This window comes from Vipera ursinii (genome assembly GCF_947247035.1).
Source record: "Vipera ursinii genome assembly, chromosome: 4".
In the NCBI taxonomy this organism is placed as follows: domain Eukaryota; kingdom Metazoa; phylum Chordata; class Lepidosauria; order Squamata; family Viperidae; genus Vipera; species Vipera ursinii.
The window spans coordinates 67,183,011-67,202,631 of NC_139514.1; the positions used below are offsets into that span (position 1 = coordinate 67,183,011).

General features: G+C 47.4%; 1 protein-coding gene across 15 annotated transcripts in view; it reads right to left on the reverse strand.

Annotated features, from left to right (window-relative positions):
* Positions 1-19,621, reverse strand: part of CDKL5 (cyclin dependent kinase like 5) — a 94,951-nt gene that overhangs the window by 26,021 nt on the left and 49,309 nt on the right. For all 15 annotated transcript variants that reach the window (XM_083362934.1, XM_083362929.1, XM_083362932.1 and 12 more), the window contains 8 exons: positions 17,781-17,917; positions 16,871-16,991; positions 15,383-15,442; positions 13,077-13,167; positions 11,869-12,058; positions 4,110-4,190; positions 3,371-3,522; positions 1,002-2,022 (listed from right to left, as the gene is read on the reverse strand). In XM_083362934.1, coding sequence (XP_083219060.1) covers positions 1,002-2,022; positions 3,371-3,522; positions 4,110-4,190; positions 11,869-12,058; positions 13,077-13,167; positions 15,383-15,442; positions 16,871-16,991; positions 17,781-17,917 — 1,853 coding nt within the window. The remainder of the gene's footprint in view (positions 1-1,001; positions 2,023-3,370; positions 3,523-4,109; positions 4,191-11,868; positions 12,059-13,076; positions 13,168-15,382; positions 15,443-16,870; positions 16,992-17,780; positions 17,918-19,621) is intronic.

Sequence of the window (19,621 nt, forward strand, 5' to 3'; positions counted from 1 at the left end):
TTGTCTAAAATGTAAGAATAAATATTCGATTAAGCTTGCAAGAGAGCAAGTGCCTCCTTAATTTTAATTAATAAAATTTGAAGGGTACTTATAAAAAAACCTTCTACTGTGTTTCCTCGAAAATAAGATCCAGTATTATATATTTTTTGCCTCCGAAAGAGGCACTAGGTCTTATTTTGGGGGCATGTCTTGCCTGCTTACTCAGGACCGCTGCAACCAAGCCTCCCATACCCCAACACCTGTTATACTGCCGCCTCACTTCTGCAGCTGCTCGCGGCAGGAGGGCACGTGGTGTGTCATGCCAGTGCCACTGCTTGCGGCAGGACGCCACAAGCAGCTGCACCAGTGTGATGTGCCACGTGGCCTGTCACAAGCAGTAGCACCAGAGCAGCACGCTATGTGGCCTCCTGCCGTGAGCGGTGGCACTGGCGTGATGCACCACATGGACTCCTACCACAAGCAGCCGCAGCGTGACAGGTGTTGGGGCGTGAGGTCTGGCTGTGGTGATCCTGAGGTAAGCGGGTGCAGGGCACGTGGGCCAGCTCCACACACATCCTGCCCTAGCATGTTTTTTACACGTGCGCCTCGCCCAACCTCATGCAATGAGAAGGTAGGATCTTAACTAGGGCTTGTTTTGGGGGGTAGGGCTTATATTAGGCACACACATAAAATCAAGCTAAGGCTTATTTTCAGGATAGGGCTTATTTTCAGGAAACACGGTATTCAGTTTCTGGACAGCCTTTGTGACTTAATATTCAGCATTACAAATCCTAATTTCAACAGTAAATATATCAATAGGCATAATTTATTTTATATAATAAGGTAGAGGTTTATAGTATATACAATGAACTCTGGAGATGGGATAATTGAGGAGAAAAAAAATCAGCTGAAAAAGATATGGATTCCTTAGGCAAAAGTAAAAGTGACTTTTAACAACTGGCAAACATACAGTACAAAACCATGAACTGTCCAGATCCTTAACAATGAAGAATTTAACTAACCCTATTGGAATCTTCTGTACAATCTTCACGTGAAGAGCCAACAGATCTTGTAAGAGATTTATGCTGCACCTGTGGAGATAACAGTTGCAGGCTGTTTGCTCTGGCTGCCATCCCTTGCCCTACGCTTAAGCCACCCTCTGAGCCCTTTGTCCTCACTCTGTCCCGGCTCACATACATAGAATGTCTATGAGGGCGCTGCTGTGAAGAAAAAGGACTCGTGTAGCCTAAACCATAAGAAAAAGATTCATGAGGAGCAGATGCAGAATGTAACTGGCTTCCATCCATGTGATCTGGCAATTTTAACTCCTCCATGGTTTTGGAATGTCTTGTAGATGGCCTTCGTGATTCCAGTGTACCATCACTTCTGTTATTTCTCCTGGAAGGACTGAGCAAAGTTCTACTATCCGCATGACGAGGAGGTGTTGGTGTAGTAGGAGAGTTTAAATCCAAACAGCTGGATGGAAAATATCTATTGCTGTTTGATTCTGAAACTTGAATTCTGGCTTCAGACAAATTACCCACAGATTTGGAATCAGTCAGAGCTCCATGACTTTTTGATTTGGTGCGATATGAGGGGCTCTTTGAAGATTGTGGAATAGTATCAATATAACTGTGACGGCTATGCCTTTCACCCAATTGTAGTGTGCCAGTTTTGTTCTGCGAACCTTCCATAAATGAATGACGATTATGCTGTGATCTGGAATTTGACTTCAAGTATTTAGTACCAGGACCATCTGAAGCTTTGGCTTCTGAATTAAAATCAAATTCAGTTTTTGTCTTTGCTTCTTTTGGACTGAGAAGATGTGGTATGTTGTTATTAGCTAGATCCTTACTTCCAGATGAAGGAGGATTGTTTGTCTTTTTTGAAAGCATTGGACTGTGAGAAGTTACAGGGAGATTTCCATTTAAAAAGCTTTCATTTGTTGAAAGGGCGTCTTCTCTTTGCAGTCCCACATTCTGTAATTCTTTGCTGTTTGATCTGTGATGAGACTGCATAGCGGTACCTTTGCCAGGTTGATTTCTATATTATGAGACAAGAAAAGCAATTTTTTTAATGTTTAAAATACCAAATTAGTTAAAAATACCTTTATAGTCTTGATATTGAAAATAAAGATCACATGATCACATTTCTTCACAGTATTATCCAATGGGCCAAATGACTATACCAGACATGTCAAACACAAGGCGGCCCGTGGTTTCATGCGGCCCGTGAAGCCATCCTGGAAACAGTGAGGGAACGGCCCCCACTGCCTTGGCCCTGGCCCAGAGACCCTCCTTTTGCCAGAGACCCTCAGATCTGTCCCACTCCTGCCCAGGCCCCCATAGGCATTCTTGATGCGAACCACCCAGTAGGCCATATGCACTCTAGCCACACCCACCCAGTAGGCCACACCCACCCTGGCCACACCCACCTGGCCCCCTGAGGGCAACCGCAATGCTGATGCGGCCCTCAATGAAATTGAGTTTGACACCCCTGGACTATACTATGGCAACTGTTCTAAATTGGCTATATTTTGGATCTCCCCAAATTCAAGGATTTGACATATCACACTGCTACTAAGGCAGAATTCTTTAACTAAGTCATTGTATCGATGAGCAACAGGTTTCACGAAGTAGTTTGTCTAGAAAATATATGGGCTTCAGGGCCATTTCTGTTCAGTGTAGAAGTGAATCTGATACTCTGAAGTATCAACACAGAATCTTATCATCCAGAAAGCAAACCAAATCCAGGTTGTTCTACTTTTTTATTAGACACTATATGGAAGACACCAAAAAAGTGCTATGTTTGATAGTGGCCTTGTTAGGCATATGATTAAGCCTACCTGGTTGGGTTGGAAATATATAAGCCATGATGTATGATATCACTTTAAATGTGATGATTGGCCAAGGGTTGTTTGCCTCCCAACGGCCATAAGAGGGAGCTAGGGATGTAGTTTCTCTCTCTGCTCTCGCTGTTTTTTCACTGTTAGTTACTCTGTCACTGCTATTGTTGGTTTGCTACTGTGTTAAACCTGAACAACTGTTTTTTGACCTTTGGACCGGTAAGAAGAATTTGTATTTGGAATACTCCTTGGATTGTTACTATTGTTTATCTGTTCTTTACACGTGTATGACCTGGACTGTTTATTTTTGACTGTGCTTTGTATTACACCACCAAAATAAAGTATTCTGTTTTTCACACCTCAGTGTATCTGTGTGGTTACTGTGTGAACTTTGCTGCTCTCAGTACCCTTTTTTGTCTGTGCAACTTCTTGTTAGCTCAAGGAGATCTCTGCACAATTCCTGACAGGCCTAACTGTATTACTTAATTTTAGCAAATTATATCTGAAATAATTAGAATTCTGACATTATTATTTCCAGTCATTTACCTGCTGGATAAAGTGTTGCTATCTCCATGGTAAGGCTTTCTTTTAGTTGACCGTGAAGGTGAGCGATCTAACATCCTCTGAGTTTGAAATGATGGGTGGTTCAGACACTGCTCTGTTAAGTATCGGTCAGCTGGATCCAGTTTCAACAAGTTCTTTAGGTCAAATATTAAGATTTAAGAAACATAACATAGTAACAGATGTGGTTGCCGCTAGTTACTGCATAATATTACAAATATATGCAACTGAAAATTATTTATCACTCCCACTCTTACATAAAAATGTTGACTCTAAAATCTGTTCTTAAAAATAAAAAAAATACCCCACGGCAATCTTCTATAGTATAAGATATACATTTATATGCAGATTTACATAATTCATAAAAATTACACAGCAAGTTTATTTTCCTATATGGTTGTAAGAAAATCTCATAATACCCTGGTTTATCTGGTTTTGCAGATTTATTACATCATTAACAATATATTAAAATTATTTAATGGGTGCTATTAAGGAAACAAAATTCCATACAAAATCTGAAAATAGTTCTATCTTGTTAAAAACATGCAGTTGTGTTGATTTCAGGGAAAATGGGGGGGAAATGAAAAAAAAATCCTATCAGTGCTTTCCCCATACCATCTCAAATATTTGAAATAATTATATTGTCTATCTATCTATCTATCTATCTATCTATCTATCTATCTATCTATCTATCTATCTATTTTTAAACAATCAACATTCCTACCTTCATAAGGTCAAGTAAAACACCACTTAAAATTCCCAAGTATCTCCTTTCCAAAGATTGTGGATGGTTGACTGCAGGAAACTGTAATACAAGTTACATATAATTCACATACAGAACTGGTATTTACCAATCATTAAAATTTTGTTTGCATTATATCCTAACAAAACAAGAAAAACAGAGAAAAAATGTTAAAGGTAAATTAAATAATAGCTCAAAAGATAAATTCCTTGTCAGGCCAACCCCAAACTGCGCTGCTGATGTTGTAGGACAGGGTGTCAAACTGCCAGTCCGAGGGCTGGATGCGTCATGGTGAAACTGCGCCCACCCCATTGCCGGCAATGGAAAAAAAGTTGCGATACGTCGCGACACATCATGTGACATTGCGAGTTTGACACTCCCATTGTAGAATAAGACTCCCTATGTTTCTTAAAAAGCTAACATCAGCTTTATTGGGAAGGAGATAAAAGTAGTCCTCGATTTTCAACCTCAGCTGGAACTTGAATTTCTGACACTAAGTGATGTGGTTGTAAAGTGTGACATCACATGATTGCATCATTCATTTAGTGACTGCACTTTCAGGACTTCCCCTTGCCATTGATAAGCAAATCTGACCAAGCTTAAATCCTCCCAGCCCTGAGCTTCAATAAGGTAAGGAACTGCTTCTAACTCCCCCACCTGCCTACCTCCCTTCATCTCTGTTCATTTGCAGCCCCACAACTGCAGCACACCAAGAAATTCGAGTTGCAGTGTGGCATGTGGCCCCAGAGCTGCGAAGACCAGTAGTGTCCTGCCCAGAAAGTCCCAGCAGCTCAGCACAAAGCCACAATGTCCCAGAAAGCACCCCAGCCTATTCCCAGATGCATCTGCCACCCTGTACTCCAAGGCCCACCTGATCTCCCTGGCCCTTCACAAGGCACCAGCTGGCCCTGTGAGGCCACCTTCCCCAGTCTCACAACAAGAAGCATGCTATTTGGAGGACATGGAGTGCAATTTGGAGAATGGAGAGAACAGCTTTAGGGTAGAGCCCGGTTGGGCGTGCCTTATCACCAGTGGTAGGAAGATGGCGAAGATCAGCTGGGTACGGCAGGGCCTGTGGAATGCAGGCAGGGCTTGGGGCTTTGTGCTGTGGTGGCTGATCATGGTTTGAGGCTTGGGGTAGCATTCCTCAGTGGCAGTTGTGGCACTGGGGCTGAATTAGTAACTTTGAAAGGTTGCTGAGTGAATGGTCGCAAGTCGAAGACTGCTGTATTGAATACAAGCAATATTTATCCATTTATTCTAATGAATGTTCAATCTATTAATGAATTACCGTATATACTTGAGTATAAGCCGACTCGAGTATAAGCCGAGACCCCCAATTTTACCCCCAAAAACTGGAAAAAGTTATTGACTCGAGTATAAGCCGAGTATAAGTATAAGCTTGGCCCCTTCTTAGCAACATATCTATATTCTGTGCCATGACGAGCTGCTCGTTGACTCCGCCGGCGGCTGTTTCTTGCCGCCTCCCAGCTGATGGAGCTGCGCGACCACCGGAAGCCGTCTCCAGCCTTCTCCCAGCCATCCCTGCCGGCACGTGTGCTCCGTGGCCGTTCATGGCCGCCCCGTTCGCCCGCCGAACAGCTGATGGGCGTGGGCGTGGCCGGGCTGTCCCCGGAGCCGGGCGGGTTCCACCGGCGTTCACCGTTAGCCCGCCGACCAGCTGATGAGCGCGGGCGTGGCCGGGCTGTCCCCAGAGCCGGGCGGGTTCCACCAGCGTTCACCGTTCGCCCGCCGAACAGCTGATGGCACGGGCGTGGCCGGGCTGTCCCCAGAGCCGGGCGGGTTCCACCGGCTTTCACCGTTCGCCCGCTGACCAGCTGATGGGCGCGGGCGTGGCCGGGCTGTCCCCGGAGCCGGGCGGGTTCCACCGGCGTTCACCGTTAGCCCGCCGACCAGCTGATGGGCGCGGGCGTGGCCGGGCTGTCCCCAGAGCCGGGCGGGTTCCACCAGCGTTCACCGTTCGCCCGCCGAACAGCTGATGGCACGGGCGTGGCCGGGCTGTCCCCAGAGCCGGGCGGGTTCCACCGGCTTTCACCGTTCGCCCGCCGACCAGCTGATGGGCGCGGGCGTGGCCGGGCTGTCCCCGGAGCCGGGCGGGTTCCACCAGCGTTCACCGTTCGCCCGCCGACCAGCTGATGGGCGCGGGCATGGCCGGCCTGTCCCCGGAGCTGGGCGGGTTCCACCGGCTTTCACCGTTCGCCCGCCGACCAGCTGATGGGCGCGGGCATGGCCGGGCTGTCCCCGGAGCCGGGCGGGTTCCACCGGCTTCACCGTTTGCCCGCCAAACAGCTGATGGGCGTGGGCGTGGCCGGGCTGTCCCCAGAGCCGGGCGGGTTCCACCGGCGTTCGCCGTTCACCTGCCGAACAGCTGATGGGCGCGGGCGTGGCCGGGCTGTCTCCGGAGCCGGGCGGGTTCCACCGGCTGGGCTCCCCACGGCTGCCTCAGAAGTTGGCGCGGCTGCGGGAGCTGATGGGCGCGGGCGTGGCCGGGCTGTCCCCAGAGCCGGGCGGGTTCCACCGGCGTTCACCGTTCGCCTGCCGACCAGCTGATGGGCGTGGGCGTGGCCGGGCTGTCCCCAGAGCCGGGCGGGTTCCACCGGCGTTCGCCGTTCGCCTGCCGAACAGCTGATGGGCGCGGGCGTGGCCGGGCTGTCCCCGGAGCCGGGCGGGTTCCACCGGCGTTCACCGTTCGCCCGCCGACCAGCTGATGGGCGCGGGCGTGGCCGGGCTGTCCCCGGAGCCGGGCGGGTTCCACCGGCGTTCACCGTTCGCCTGCCGACCAGCTGATGGGTGCGGGCGTGGCCGGGCTGTCCCCGGAGCCGGACGGGTTCCACCGGCTTTCACCGTTCGCCCGCCGACCAGCTGATGGGCGCGGGCGTGGCCGGGCTGTCCCCGGAGCCGGGCGGGTTCCACCGGCGTTCACCGTTCGCCTGCCGACCAGCTGATGGGTGCGGGCGTGGCCGGGCTGTCCCCGGAGCCGGGCGGGTTCCACCGGCTTTCACCGTTCGCCCGCCGACCAGCTGATGGGCACGGGCGTGGCCGGGCTGTCCCCGGAGCCGGGCGGGTTCCACCGGCTTTCACCGTTCGCCCGCCGACCAGCTGATGGGCGCGGGCATGGCCGGGCTGTCCCTGGAGCCGGGCGGGTTCCACCGGCTGGGCTCCCCACGGCTGCCTCAGCAGTTGGCGCGGCCGGAGGAGCTGATGGGCAGTGGCGTAGCGTGGGGGGTGCAGGGGGGGCCGGCCGCACCGGGCGCAACATCTGGGGGGGCACGCTCGACGGCGCCGGGATCCGGCAGGGCGGAGGCACCGGAGCCCCAGCCGGGAAGGGCCTGACGCCCCACGGCGCGCCACACACACACACACACAAACACACAAACACACAGCGTGACTCCTCCTTCGGGCCGCTCCGCCTTCGCTCCGGCGCTGGACGGAAGCCTTCTCTCCCTCCTCCCCCCCCCCCGCAAAGGAAAAGGCGGCTCCTGAGCGTGCACAGAGCGCGGCCCTCCTGCAAGCCCGGGGCTCCGCTGCGGAGGCTCTCCCAAGGCGCTTCCGGGGTTGCCAAAGGCGGGGGGGGAGCGGCGGGGCTTGAAAGAGGGTGGATTTCCTGCGGGGGGAGGATCGCTGCAGCGTCTCTCCGGGGGACCCTGCTCTGGAACGAAAGCTGCGTCGGCAGGTTGCCGATCCAACCGTGCATGCAGACTTTGGGGGCGAGAGGACGTGGTCGGGTGCGTGTGCGTGTGTGTGTGTGTTTGTGGGCGCGCCCGTGCTGTCTCTGTTCTGCAAAAGGCGCTTTTTTTAAAAAAATAAAATAAAAAAAAAATAAATCCTGTCCTGCTGGAATGCAGAAAAGCAGCCCTCGCCCCCCCCATTAAAAGCTTGAACTCTTCTTCTGCCTTCAATCTCAGTTTCTAGAGCGCGAACCGGATTAAAAGACAAGGATGCGTTCGATTGGCTCAAGAGTGTGTGAATTTGACCGGACCCGGTGCGGGGAAAACGAGCGCTCAGATGCCTCCTTCCCCAAATTGGCCATAAACTGGGATTCGTTTCATGTCATTCAACCGGGGCTTCGTGAACGTCACAGAAACACACATTAACTGTGTCAAAACATTTCTCTCTCCAAACTCCCAAGCTACAGACTTTCCCTTTTATTTAAAGGGGGTTTGTTGTTTTTTTTAAAAAAAACTGTTTTATTTAATAAACAGCGGTTTATTTAAAGACCACATTCACACAGCACCCTAATGGCAAACCAATTGGGGTGACATGACAGCAAAGAATGGTGTGTGTGTGTGTGTGTGAACTTATACATCCAAAGCACCAGAAGGCAGGACAAGAAACAATAGATGGAAACTAATCAAGGAGAGAAACATCCTGGAATTAAGGAGAAACTTCCTGACAGTGAGGACAATTAATTATTGAGTGGAACAGCTTGCCACCAGAAATCGTGGCTGCTCCATCACTGGAAGTTTTTAAGAGGAGACTACTCAAATTGTATAGGGTCTCCTGCTTGAGCAGGGGGTTGGACTAGAAGACCTCCAAGGTGCCTTCCAACTCTCTTATTGTTATGGATGTGGATAAAGGTACAAAGAGAAGGAATGACTGTGTACTCGCGCTTTTCAACGCGGGGAATGAAAGGCGGGAGAGAGGGTGGGCGGAGAGCTCCTCCCTGCTTCCCTCTCCCGGCTCCTTTTTGCCTTGCAAAATGGAACTGGGTTAAGCCAGCCGAGAGCACGCGTTTTCCCCCTCCCCAGCCGGCTGAGGGACCCCTGCCCCCTTTGTGCCTTTTGCCTTGCCGGAATGTCGCCAAGGCACTCGGCCGACTTGCCCTGCAGTCTGCGTCTCCTTGGAAGTCCAATACCTCTGGAAATCTCCACGTTGGAGAAGCGGCAGAGGCTTGCAGGGCTGGCAGAGGTGGCAGCAGTCCAGCGTTGTTTCTCCCCCTCGTCCGTGTGTGTGTGTGTGTGTGTGTGTGTGTGTGTGTGTATGTCAGACCCGCAGGAATGGCTAGTAAAGGTGGCGGCAGTCCGGCATTTGCGTTTCTCTGTGTGTCAAGCCCCGTGGGCCCGACACACAGGAAGGGGGGGAATGCCAGAATGCCGCTTCCCTACCAGCCATTCCCTTGGGTCTGACACACACACGCACGCACGAGGGGGAGAAACAACGCTGGACTGCCGCCTCCCTAGCAGACCTTCCCTGCGGGATGTGCTGCCAGGTATCAAGCCCTACGGGCTCGACAACACAGTGGGGATCGGGGGAGCACGACGGGTGGCAACTACCCAGCATCAGAGAAGGCCCAGCTGCGCCCGCGCCCATCAGCTGTTTGGCGGGCGAACGGCGAACGCCGGTGGAACCCGCCCGGCTCCGGGGACAGCCCGGCCACGCCCGCGCCCATCAGCTGGTCGGCGGGCGAACGGTGAAAGCCGGTGGAACCCGCCCGGCTCTGGGGACAGCCCGGCCACGCCCGCGCCCATCAGCTGGTCGGCGGGCGAACGGTGAACGCCGGTGGAACCCGCCCGGCTCCGGGGACAGCCCGGCCACGCCCGCGCCCATCAGCTGGTCGGCGGGCGAACGGCGAAAGCCGGTGGAACCCACCCGGCTCTGGGGACAGCCCGGCCACGCCCGCGCCCATCAGCTGTTCGGCGGGCGAACGGCAAATGCCGGTGGAACCCGCCCGGCTCCGGGGACAGCCCGGCCACGCCCGCGCCCATCAGCTGGTCGGCGGGCGAACGGTGGTGGAAACCTCCCGGCTCCGGGGACAGCCCGGCCACGCCCGCGCCCATCAGCTGGTCGGCGGGCGAACGGTGAAAGCCGGTGGAACCCGCCCGGCTCTGGGGACAGCCCGGCCACGCCCGGGCCCATCAGCTGTTCGGCGGGCGAACGGTGAACGCCGGTGGAACCCGCCCGGCTCTGGGGACAGCCCGGCCACGCCCGCGCCCATCAGCTCCCGCAGCCGCGCCAACTGCTGAGGCAGCCGTGGGGAGCCCAGCCGGTGGAACCCGCCCGGCTCCGGGGACAGCCCGGCCACGCCCGCGCCCATCATCTGGTCGGCGGGCGAACGGTGAAAGCCGGTGGAACCCGCCCGGCTCTGGGGACAGCCCGGCCACGCCCGCGCCCATCAGCTGGTCGGCGGGCGAACGGTGAACGCCGGTGGAACCCGCCCGGCTCCGGGGACAGCCCGGCCACGCCCGCGCCCATCAGCTGGTCGGCGGGCGAACGGTGGTGGAAACCTCCCGGCTCCGGGGACAGCCCGGCCACGCCCGCGCCCATCAGCTGGTCGGCGGGCGAACGGTGGTGGAAACCTCCCGGCTCCGGGGACAGCCCGGCCACGCCCGCGCCCATCAGCTGGTCGGCGGGCGAACGGTGAAAGCCGGTGGAACCCGCCCGGCTCTGGGGACAGCCCGGCCACGCCCGGGCCCATCAGCTGTTCGGCGGGCGAACGGTGAACGCCGGTGGAACCCGCCCGGCTCTGGGGACAGCCCGGCCACGCCCGCGCCCATCAGCTCCCGCACCCGCGCCAACTGCTGAGGCAGCCGTGGGGAGCCCAGCCGGTGGAACCCGCCCGGCTCCGGGGACAGCCCGGCCACGCCCGCGCCCATCATCTGGTCGGCGGGCGAACGGTGAAAGCCGGTGGAACCCGCCCGGCTCCGGGGACAGCCCGGCCACGCCCGCGCCCATCATCTGGTCGGCGGGCGAACGGTGAAAGCCGGTGGAACCCGCCCGGCTCTGGGGACAGCCCGGCCACGCCCGCGCCCATCAGCTGTTCGGCGGGCGAACGGTGAACGCCGGTGGAACCCGCCCGGCTCTGGGGACAGCCCGGCCACGCCCGCGCCCATCAGCTGGTCGGCGGGCGAACGGTAAACGCCGGTGGAACCCGCCCGGCTCTGGGGACAGCCCGGCCACGCCCGCGCCCATCAGCTGTTCGGCGGGCGAACGGCAAATGCCGGTGGAACCCGCCCGGCTCCGGGGAAAGCCCGGCCACGCCTGCGCCCATCAGCTGTTCGGCGGGCAAATGGTGAACGCAGGTGGAACCCGCCCGGCTCCGGGGACAGCCCGGCCACGCCCGCGCCCATCAGCTGGTCGGCGGGCGAACGCCGGACCCGCGGCCGTGCCAACTGCTGAGGCAGCCGTGGGGAGCCCAGCCCTCCCTTCTCTCAGCAGCCTGTTCCGAACGAAGGGACAGTTCTTTTTTTTTGTTGACTGGAGTATAAGCCGAAGTGGAGTTTTTCAGCCCGAAAAGTGGGCTGAAAAATTCGGCTTATACTCAAGTATATACGGTAGTACATTGAATGTGCAAAATTTCTCCAAACAGGAATTATTAAATGCTCCAATCTGAATTTTTCAGAAATCTTGTATAAATGGAGACAAGACAAAAAGCATTTCCAATCATCACAACACTATTAATGTGTGTCATAAATATATCCTTTGACATGCCCGTAGAAACGAAAGTACTCATTAATGGTGCAAAAGCACTCCCTCTGCCTTTTATCCTTGCTTTTGTCAATCTGTTTGCCATTCAGTTCTAATTCTATTTTAACTGTATTTTTATATGATTTTTTTTTATTTGTAAACCACCCCAGTCACTTAGATAGTGATGTGGGCAGTGTGTAAATTTGATAAATAAATAAAATAGAATAAAATACAGTATTGGGAGAATTTTGGTAGGAAGACTTCATGCAAATTCAGTAATAGAAAACATGCACGGTACATTTAAGCTAAACATTACCCGTAGGCCATGGAAACGGGGATTGCTGTAGAAAAGCTTCATTTGTTCTGCAGGAAGTGGTCCTAATACCTTCTGAATTGTAAAAAGTTGATCAATTTCACTTTCACCAGGAAACAGTGGCTGCCCATCACTAAGTTCCCCCAGAATACAGCCCACTGACCACATATCTACAGACTTGCCATAAGGGGCCCTGGAAAAAAAAGCATATTGTGCTATTGCTGCTTGATCTCATATTCCTATAACATATTTAAGAATTTTACACTGCACTGATTTTTTAAAAATAGAATCAGTATCAAAGATCTTCAGACAGAAAACACATACTTCCTTTTTATAGTTCATTCTTTGTTATATCTGCAGTAGCCACAAGCCCATTTAACATATGACAAAAAATACATTAACTACATATTTTTCAGCTTTTTTTTTACCGATTGGACCAACTGCCCTTGATTTTTTTTATAGTATTTACACCAAGAAATAATGGCTCTGAAGGAGAAATTAATATTCTTATTGATTTTTCTTCCCAAGGAATTTAGAGTTGAACTGAACAAATAAAAATTAACATATAGATTAAAATGTATTCTTTAAATCAATTTTGCTTTCTAGTGACTTCATGGTCATATCTGTATAATTTTTTGAGAATATATTAAAAGATTTGCCTTGTGTTCTTCCATTATTTTTACTCTCCCAATCCAGCCTCTGTGTCCTGAAGTACTAATATAGCAGAATGAAATTATTCATTAATTATTCCTGATTAGCTTTAGTTTATTGTTCGGGTCATAAACTTCACTAGTTACTGTGAAAACAACATTTTAGATCATTATACACAACTTGGAATTTAAAGTAAGGGTTTTTTTTTAAATAATATCTGTCCTATTCAATCATGGAACACATAAATGAATCATTGTTACTAACAGATATTGAATCACACCTTCAATTTCCACATGCCATCTTTGCTCTATTTGAAAATATATATTTGCAATATGATCTTTAAATATAATAAATTATACCTCAAAAGAAAACAAATCCTCAATTCAACTCTCGCTATCAAAAGTAGCCAATTGACAAGAACCGCTAAAGTAATAATGAACTGGGCTTATTAAATAGACCAATACTGAGGACAGTAAATGTGTATTATATGTGTGTGTGTATAAGTATGTATATATTATATAGATAGTGTCACATTATTTATAAATTCAAAGTTTACTTACCCTAGCAAGAGTTCAGGAGAACGATACCATCTGGTGGCAACATATTCTGTGTAGTTTGCATTGCTACCTTCTGACAAATTCCGTGCAAAACCTTCATTAAAATAATATTAAAGTGACCTTAACAAGTATTGGTAATTCACTAATTTATTATCTTTTTCATTCTGAAATTCCATGTATAGGTAAGGTTGTTTCAAAGATTAAAAAGAATAAAACACTGTAACATATTTATTAACCAGAAAAAAATCTTGACAATTTGAAATTCAATATTAAAAGGAAATGCAAAATTTATTTGTACTTGAAGGTTACTTTATATATCACTATTTAATGTACATTAATGAAATGAAAGCTGCTGGACCCACCAGCCAAGCACCTCATCCACACTGCCGTCATGTAGGATTGTGTAGAAGAGGTGCCGGGCACGGGGCTAGAGGGGGGACAGCCAGCATGGGGGGATCAGAACCGCCATCGTCTCCCTTCCGCAGTGAAGCCCCATCAGTGCAGGCAGAGATGGCCCTCGGACAACCGAAAAGGGGCCCTCACCCAGTCCCCATCTGCTTGGCGGCTCCTATGGGGGCGGCTGTGGCTGCTGCTCCGAGCCTTTCCACTGGCCAGCCATGCAGGGAAGGAGGTGGCAGCAATCCTGTCATCGTCAGGCTGCAGCCGGCAGCAGCTCCGGAAGTGAAGCTGTGTCGCCCATACTCTCGCTGGTGGGGGCAGCAACAGGGGAGGGTGTGGCCTGCCGGTTTAGAGGCTCGGAACAGCAGCTACCGCCGCCCCTACCAGAGCCATTGAGCAGACGGGGCCAAGCCAGGCGAGGGACCCCTTCTGGCTGTCCCAGGGCCATCTCCGCCCGCACTGATGGGGCTCCATGGCTAGTTCACCATGATGCAGGACAGCACCGGTTATATTTTTGACTACAAGTGGTACCTTCCTCGACCACACTGTCTCCCTGAAAGGTATCAGTTCTACCACCTGACACAGGCGGTTGGAGAAAAAATGTCGCCACTTGATACCTACCTTCTTCCTATGGAACCAAAGTTAGCGGGCAGGTGGATGAAGAGAGGGACGCTCGGGGTTCTGCCTGCTTTATTACAGGGCAGGCTATTAACAGGAAGCACACTCCATTTCATTAAAAAAAATTTTTAATAAAATGGAGCTGCCTGCCTGTTAATAGCCTACCGCATAATAAAGCAAGAACCGCAACCATCCCTCTCTTCAACTAGCCACCTGCTAACTTGCCGAGGTCCCATTTGGCCAGATACATCCCACCACAGCTGGTTCCCCCCCGGTCCTGGCCCTTCCAGCCTTGAATGCTCTCCTTTTTCCTAGCATGACCCACTGTAGCGCCTCCTCAGCTGTTGGCCAACCATCCAGCTCAGAGGCAATTTCTCTGAACTGCTGGCAGCAGGCAAGGCAGGGGCTGCTTTACGTCTTCTCCTCCGGACGGCTTTGGCAGATCCTCCCTCACCTGCCCACCCACCCTCTTCCTTTTCACACCCCTTCTAAGCGCAACTCTGCCCACAAAGCCTGCTTTCCAGCTCCATCGCATTTCTCTGCCACCACCCACCACCGCCCAGATGCTCTCACTTCCCAAACCATTTCTTTTCTAACCTTCTTTCCAGCTCCTCCATCACTTCCTCCACCGCCATGTGCAGTCCCACAAACAAAAGAAGTTTGTGGGACAAAAAAACCCTTCAGTCAATCAATTCCAACTTCTTGTGGAAAAAAAAATCTTGTGAAGTTGGAATTGACTGATTTAGTTCCACAAATTTCTTTTGTTTGTAGGATTACACACGACGGTGGAGGAGCGATGGAAGATCGCGTCAGAGCTGGAAAGGTGTTGCATCGGTCTGATCGGGGGCGGGGAGGGATTTCTGCCACGTATCAACCGGTTTGTCGAACTCAAAAGAAATTAGCTACCAGTTCTACTGAACCGGTGTGAACCATCTGAATCCCACCACTCTGTTGACCCCAACCTTTCCCCCTATTTCATAAACAGCTGTTTGTTAGTCATTGCACATCTGGTATTTCCTATTTTTAATAAAATAGTTTTAATTACTGCATATGTAAGCAATTCAGAAAAGCTTTAATTATAGCATATTGATACAATATAATTGGTATGTGTCCCAACTTTCGAGGTATTTGCATCTATTTAAACTTAGAACAAATTTTACAAATAATTAAATCTATACCATAGTACTGTATTAACCCATAATTAGAAAGATTGTTTACTGTCATAAAATAATTCAAATTATAAAGAATTGTAATAAAGATATCCCCTTAATATTTTTTTTAAAAAGCCTTACCAAAGTCGCACAATTTCAAAATATCATTGTGGCTTATTAGGAGATTTTCTGGCTTAATATCTGAAATATTCAAATGCATAGCAAAAAGTTAATGAATTACAACAAATACACTGTTCTGCATTAACATGCAACTGAAATAGTACAACATGTTATTTGTTTACTGCGTTTATACTCACCATTTTTCCAAACACTCAAAATGGCATATTTTGGAAGGGAGGGTTCGCCTAATTTTAATTCCACAACAATAGCCTTATGAGGTAATTGGGCTGAGAGAGTGTGACTGGCCCAAAGTCACCCAACTGATTTTTATGCCTAAGGGACACCTATAACTCTCCTGTTTCTAGGCCAGCACCTTAATCACTACAGCAAACTGGTTTTCTTTTAAATTTAGGAAAAATTTTGTAAGGAACCTTCAGCAATAGAGACATAATGGCCAAACTTCAAATTGAAGTTGTGAGTGCTCCAAAGCCAAAGTTTTTAAGAAGAGATTGGACAACCATTTGTCTGAAATGGTATAAGGTTTCCTGCTTGAGGAGGGAGTTGGATTAGAAGACTTGCTGGATCCCTTCAAACTGTTATTCTGATGAATTTTAGTAATGACTTCTCAGTTTCCAGAAGTTACTGAACCATGAACATAGAACAACCAATACAATGTATATTGAAATAATACTTACCAAGTTTAACTAAATATCTATACCAGACGTCCCCAACCTATGGGCTGCGGCCCACTACCGGGCAGCAGTCTCTTAGCCACCAGGCCACTGTATGCATGCATGTTTCTGCGCTTACCCCTTGCACTTGTGCCAGCGCTAGCTGAGCCTCGAATCTCATGCCAGCAGTAGCCGACCCACAAGCTGCAAGCCTCTCGCCGGTGCTAGCCAAGCCACATGCCATGCACTGGCACTAGCAACCATTTGTGGAGCATGCATGCTCACAGTCTCATTCACGTGCATGCAGCCATATTTGTGTTTGTGCGCATGCACACATAAAGGTGCCTGTCCCTCCCTTTCCCTCCAGGCCGCCAACCCAGAAAGGTTGGTGACACTTGGTCTATACTAAAAGAAAGCTTAATACTAGTCTAGGGGAAAATATTTAGTTTTTAAACCTGAAGTTCAGTAACCAATTAAATTCAATTATGAATACATTTTAGTGAAGATACAATTACAAAATTATGAAGAATCATCAGAATAAAGAAATGTATTAATGTATTAATAAAGAGACATGAGCAAAATGAAAATTACAAATTATTCACAAAGTGCATGTTACTTAGACTCATTAAAATAAGTGGAATTTCTTAGCTAACTCCAATCAATTTTACATTAGTAGTGTGTGTGTTTTTTTACTTATTGTAAAGAAAATTTTGCCTCATGTATTATTTTAAATTAACAAACAGATAATAAATGTACAATAACTGGTGAATAATTCCTTGCTAAAAACTTATTTATACTTTCAGGAAAAGATATATTCTAAAGTTTAATGTATGCTTACCTCTATGAACAATATCATTTTTATGACACCAATGAATTGCTTTAATCAGTTGGTAGATATAACTTTTTACTTTTTCAGGAGGTACTCCATTTGGCATTTCTTCTAGCAACTCAAGCATATTCTACATTCAACATAATTAAAGACAGAAAGAACTAAATTATAAATTCTACAATTTATTCACTACCTAGAAATGTGTTAAACAACTATTGTTGGCTATATAATATGGTGCTCTTATACAAGAGGAACCAAAAGAAGCATTCAACATGATTATGTAATTTATACAATATAAGAGGCAAATAAAAATAATTTCTAAAAGCAGCAAAGCGCTACCAATGCATAAAACAAAGCCCAACAAAACCTAAAGCAGTAAATGATATTCTCTATTAAAATAACAATCAGCAATGGTATTATGTTATAAATCTGTACAGCAACTATAGAGCAATTCAATTGGTTTTAAAAAAATGCACATTCACTGGTTTCTCCCTAAGAATAATGGGTTTGTTTGAATTTGACAACTTAGCCACTGTAGTTTATAAACCTTAACTTCTACATTCGCTTATTGCATAAATCTAGGACTATTGCTTCATCAGTTAACTATATTTAAACATATTATGCCTTATTTAATATATAAAACAAATTAGATTTACTTTCCAGTGAAAAAGGTAAAATATAGTTGAAGGTTGTTTTCAGGCATAAAGAAATAAAACAGGATAAACTTTATTCCCCCAAGGTCAAATTTTAAGTTGATCATAAAGAAAAATTACTGCAAAGACTTAGTATTTCTTAATATTACTAAGACTGCTATAGAATACTAATGACAGTGTATAACATTTTTATACATAAAACATATTTGAAGTTTAGCAAGCATTAAGCAAGCACGTTAGCATTTTTGTCTAAATAAATAACTTACTTTCTCTACATATTCAAACACCAAATACAGTTTTCCTCTTCTTCTAAAAGCTTCTTTTAGTTCTACAATATTTTCCTGCTTCAAAGTGCGAAGCATTTTAAGTTCTCGTAGAGTTGTCTCTTTGACCTCTTCATTTTCTATAAGTTAAAGAGTAAAAGTTTACAAAATATATGCATCTCTTTTCCCAAAAACCTGTAGAAAATCTTTGTGAACAGTGTGGTTCAAAATTTCACAAAAAGCAAGATCCTGAAGTTGAAACTCAAATACTTTGGCCACCTAATGAGAAGGAAGGACTCACTGGAGAAGAGCCTAATGCTGGGAAAGGTTGAGGGCAATAGAAGAAGGGGACGACAGAGAATGAGGTGGCTGGATGGAGTCACTGAAGCAGTAGGCGTGAGCCTAGATGGACTCCAGAAGATGGTAGAGGACAGGAAGGCCTGGAGGAACATTGTCCATAGGGTCGCGATGGGTCGGACACGACTTCGCAACTAACAGCAGCAATGGAGGTTATTTGGCTAAATCATTTTAACTCAGCCACTATGGATTATACAAACAAATTACTTTGCTTTACATCAGAATCTAGCAATAAATATTTATAATTCAAGCTATCCATCAAAAATATGAAAAACATTCATTTAATTTGAATTTATTTTCCCCTTAATAAAAATGCAAAAACATTGTGCACTATTTGTTAATACATTTCATTAGTGAGATATGACTATTACATTGGTAAAAAGCAACATTACATTATTATTACTAGTATATTACAACCTTTTATCTATAGTGAAACAGTATTTCAAGAATATTACATTTTACCTAACAAATTCTATTAGTAGTAAAAGTTATACATGGACACTATGTAACAATTTAGTATACAATTGTAAGATTAGCTATTATAACAAAAATGTTTATAGCAGATTAACAGTAAATAATAAATCCCACAATTTATCTTTCTCTTCCAAACTATTCTTCTTCAGCTACTCTTATTTTTCAATGTTTTATTTATTTATATTTATTTTCCATAATTTTAACTACCCATCTTCTTCAAAGAAGGACTCTATTGTTGAGCCATGTTAGATAAGTGTTACTCTAAAATTCTGCCTGAGATAAGAGGACCTAAAAAGATTTTTTGGTACTTTTTTAAGGAAAATACATTATCTAGAAAAAATGGCAAATGCCTGTGTATTTATAGTCCCAGGTCAATAGAGAAATGCTTATTTGTTGTGCAAAATATGATCCCAAAAGGGGTACTGCACTGAAAGCAGACTTTTTGCTTAAAGTTTTAATATTGCTAAGCATAAATATTAAAACAATGGCTGGTACAGCTCTATTTAGTGAGAATTAATCCTGAGTAAATATGCTAAAAGAATATTCTTACACTGAAGATAAACTCCTTTTACAAGCATTAGTGTACTAAGGTTTCCAAAACCAAGCCAAAGTAAAGTCAAGATAATAAAGGCCAAATAGAAAGATAGGAAATTAATTTGTATAAACATTAATATCATGCTTTTATATGAAAATAGCAATCCAGAAGAGGGGCACCAACAGCCCTGCAATTAGGCCATTGGTGTCAGTACGTAGGCTTCTTATAAGACAGAGGAAAAATATTCTTGCTGGCTTTGCATCTAAGGTGGAATTAGAACTCAGGGTCCCTGTTTCTAGGTTGATGCCTTAACCACTACAAATAGTCCTTACTTAACAACCACAATTGGGACTGGAATCTCAGTGGTGAAGTTATATCATTATATCAATAATAATCATTAAGTGAGATGTTACATGAATGCCCATATAACTGCTGCACTCAAAGATTATAATCCTGATTGTGGTTAAATGATCACGCA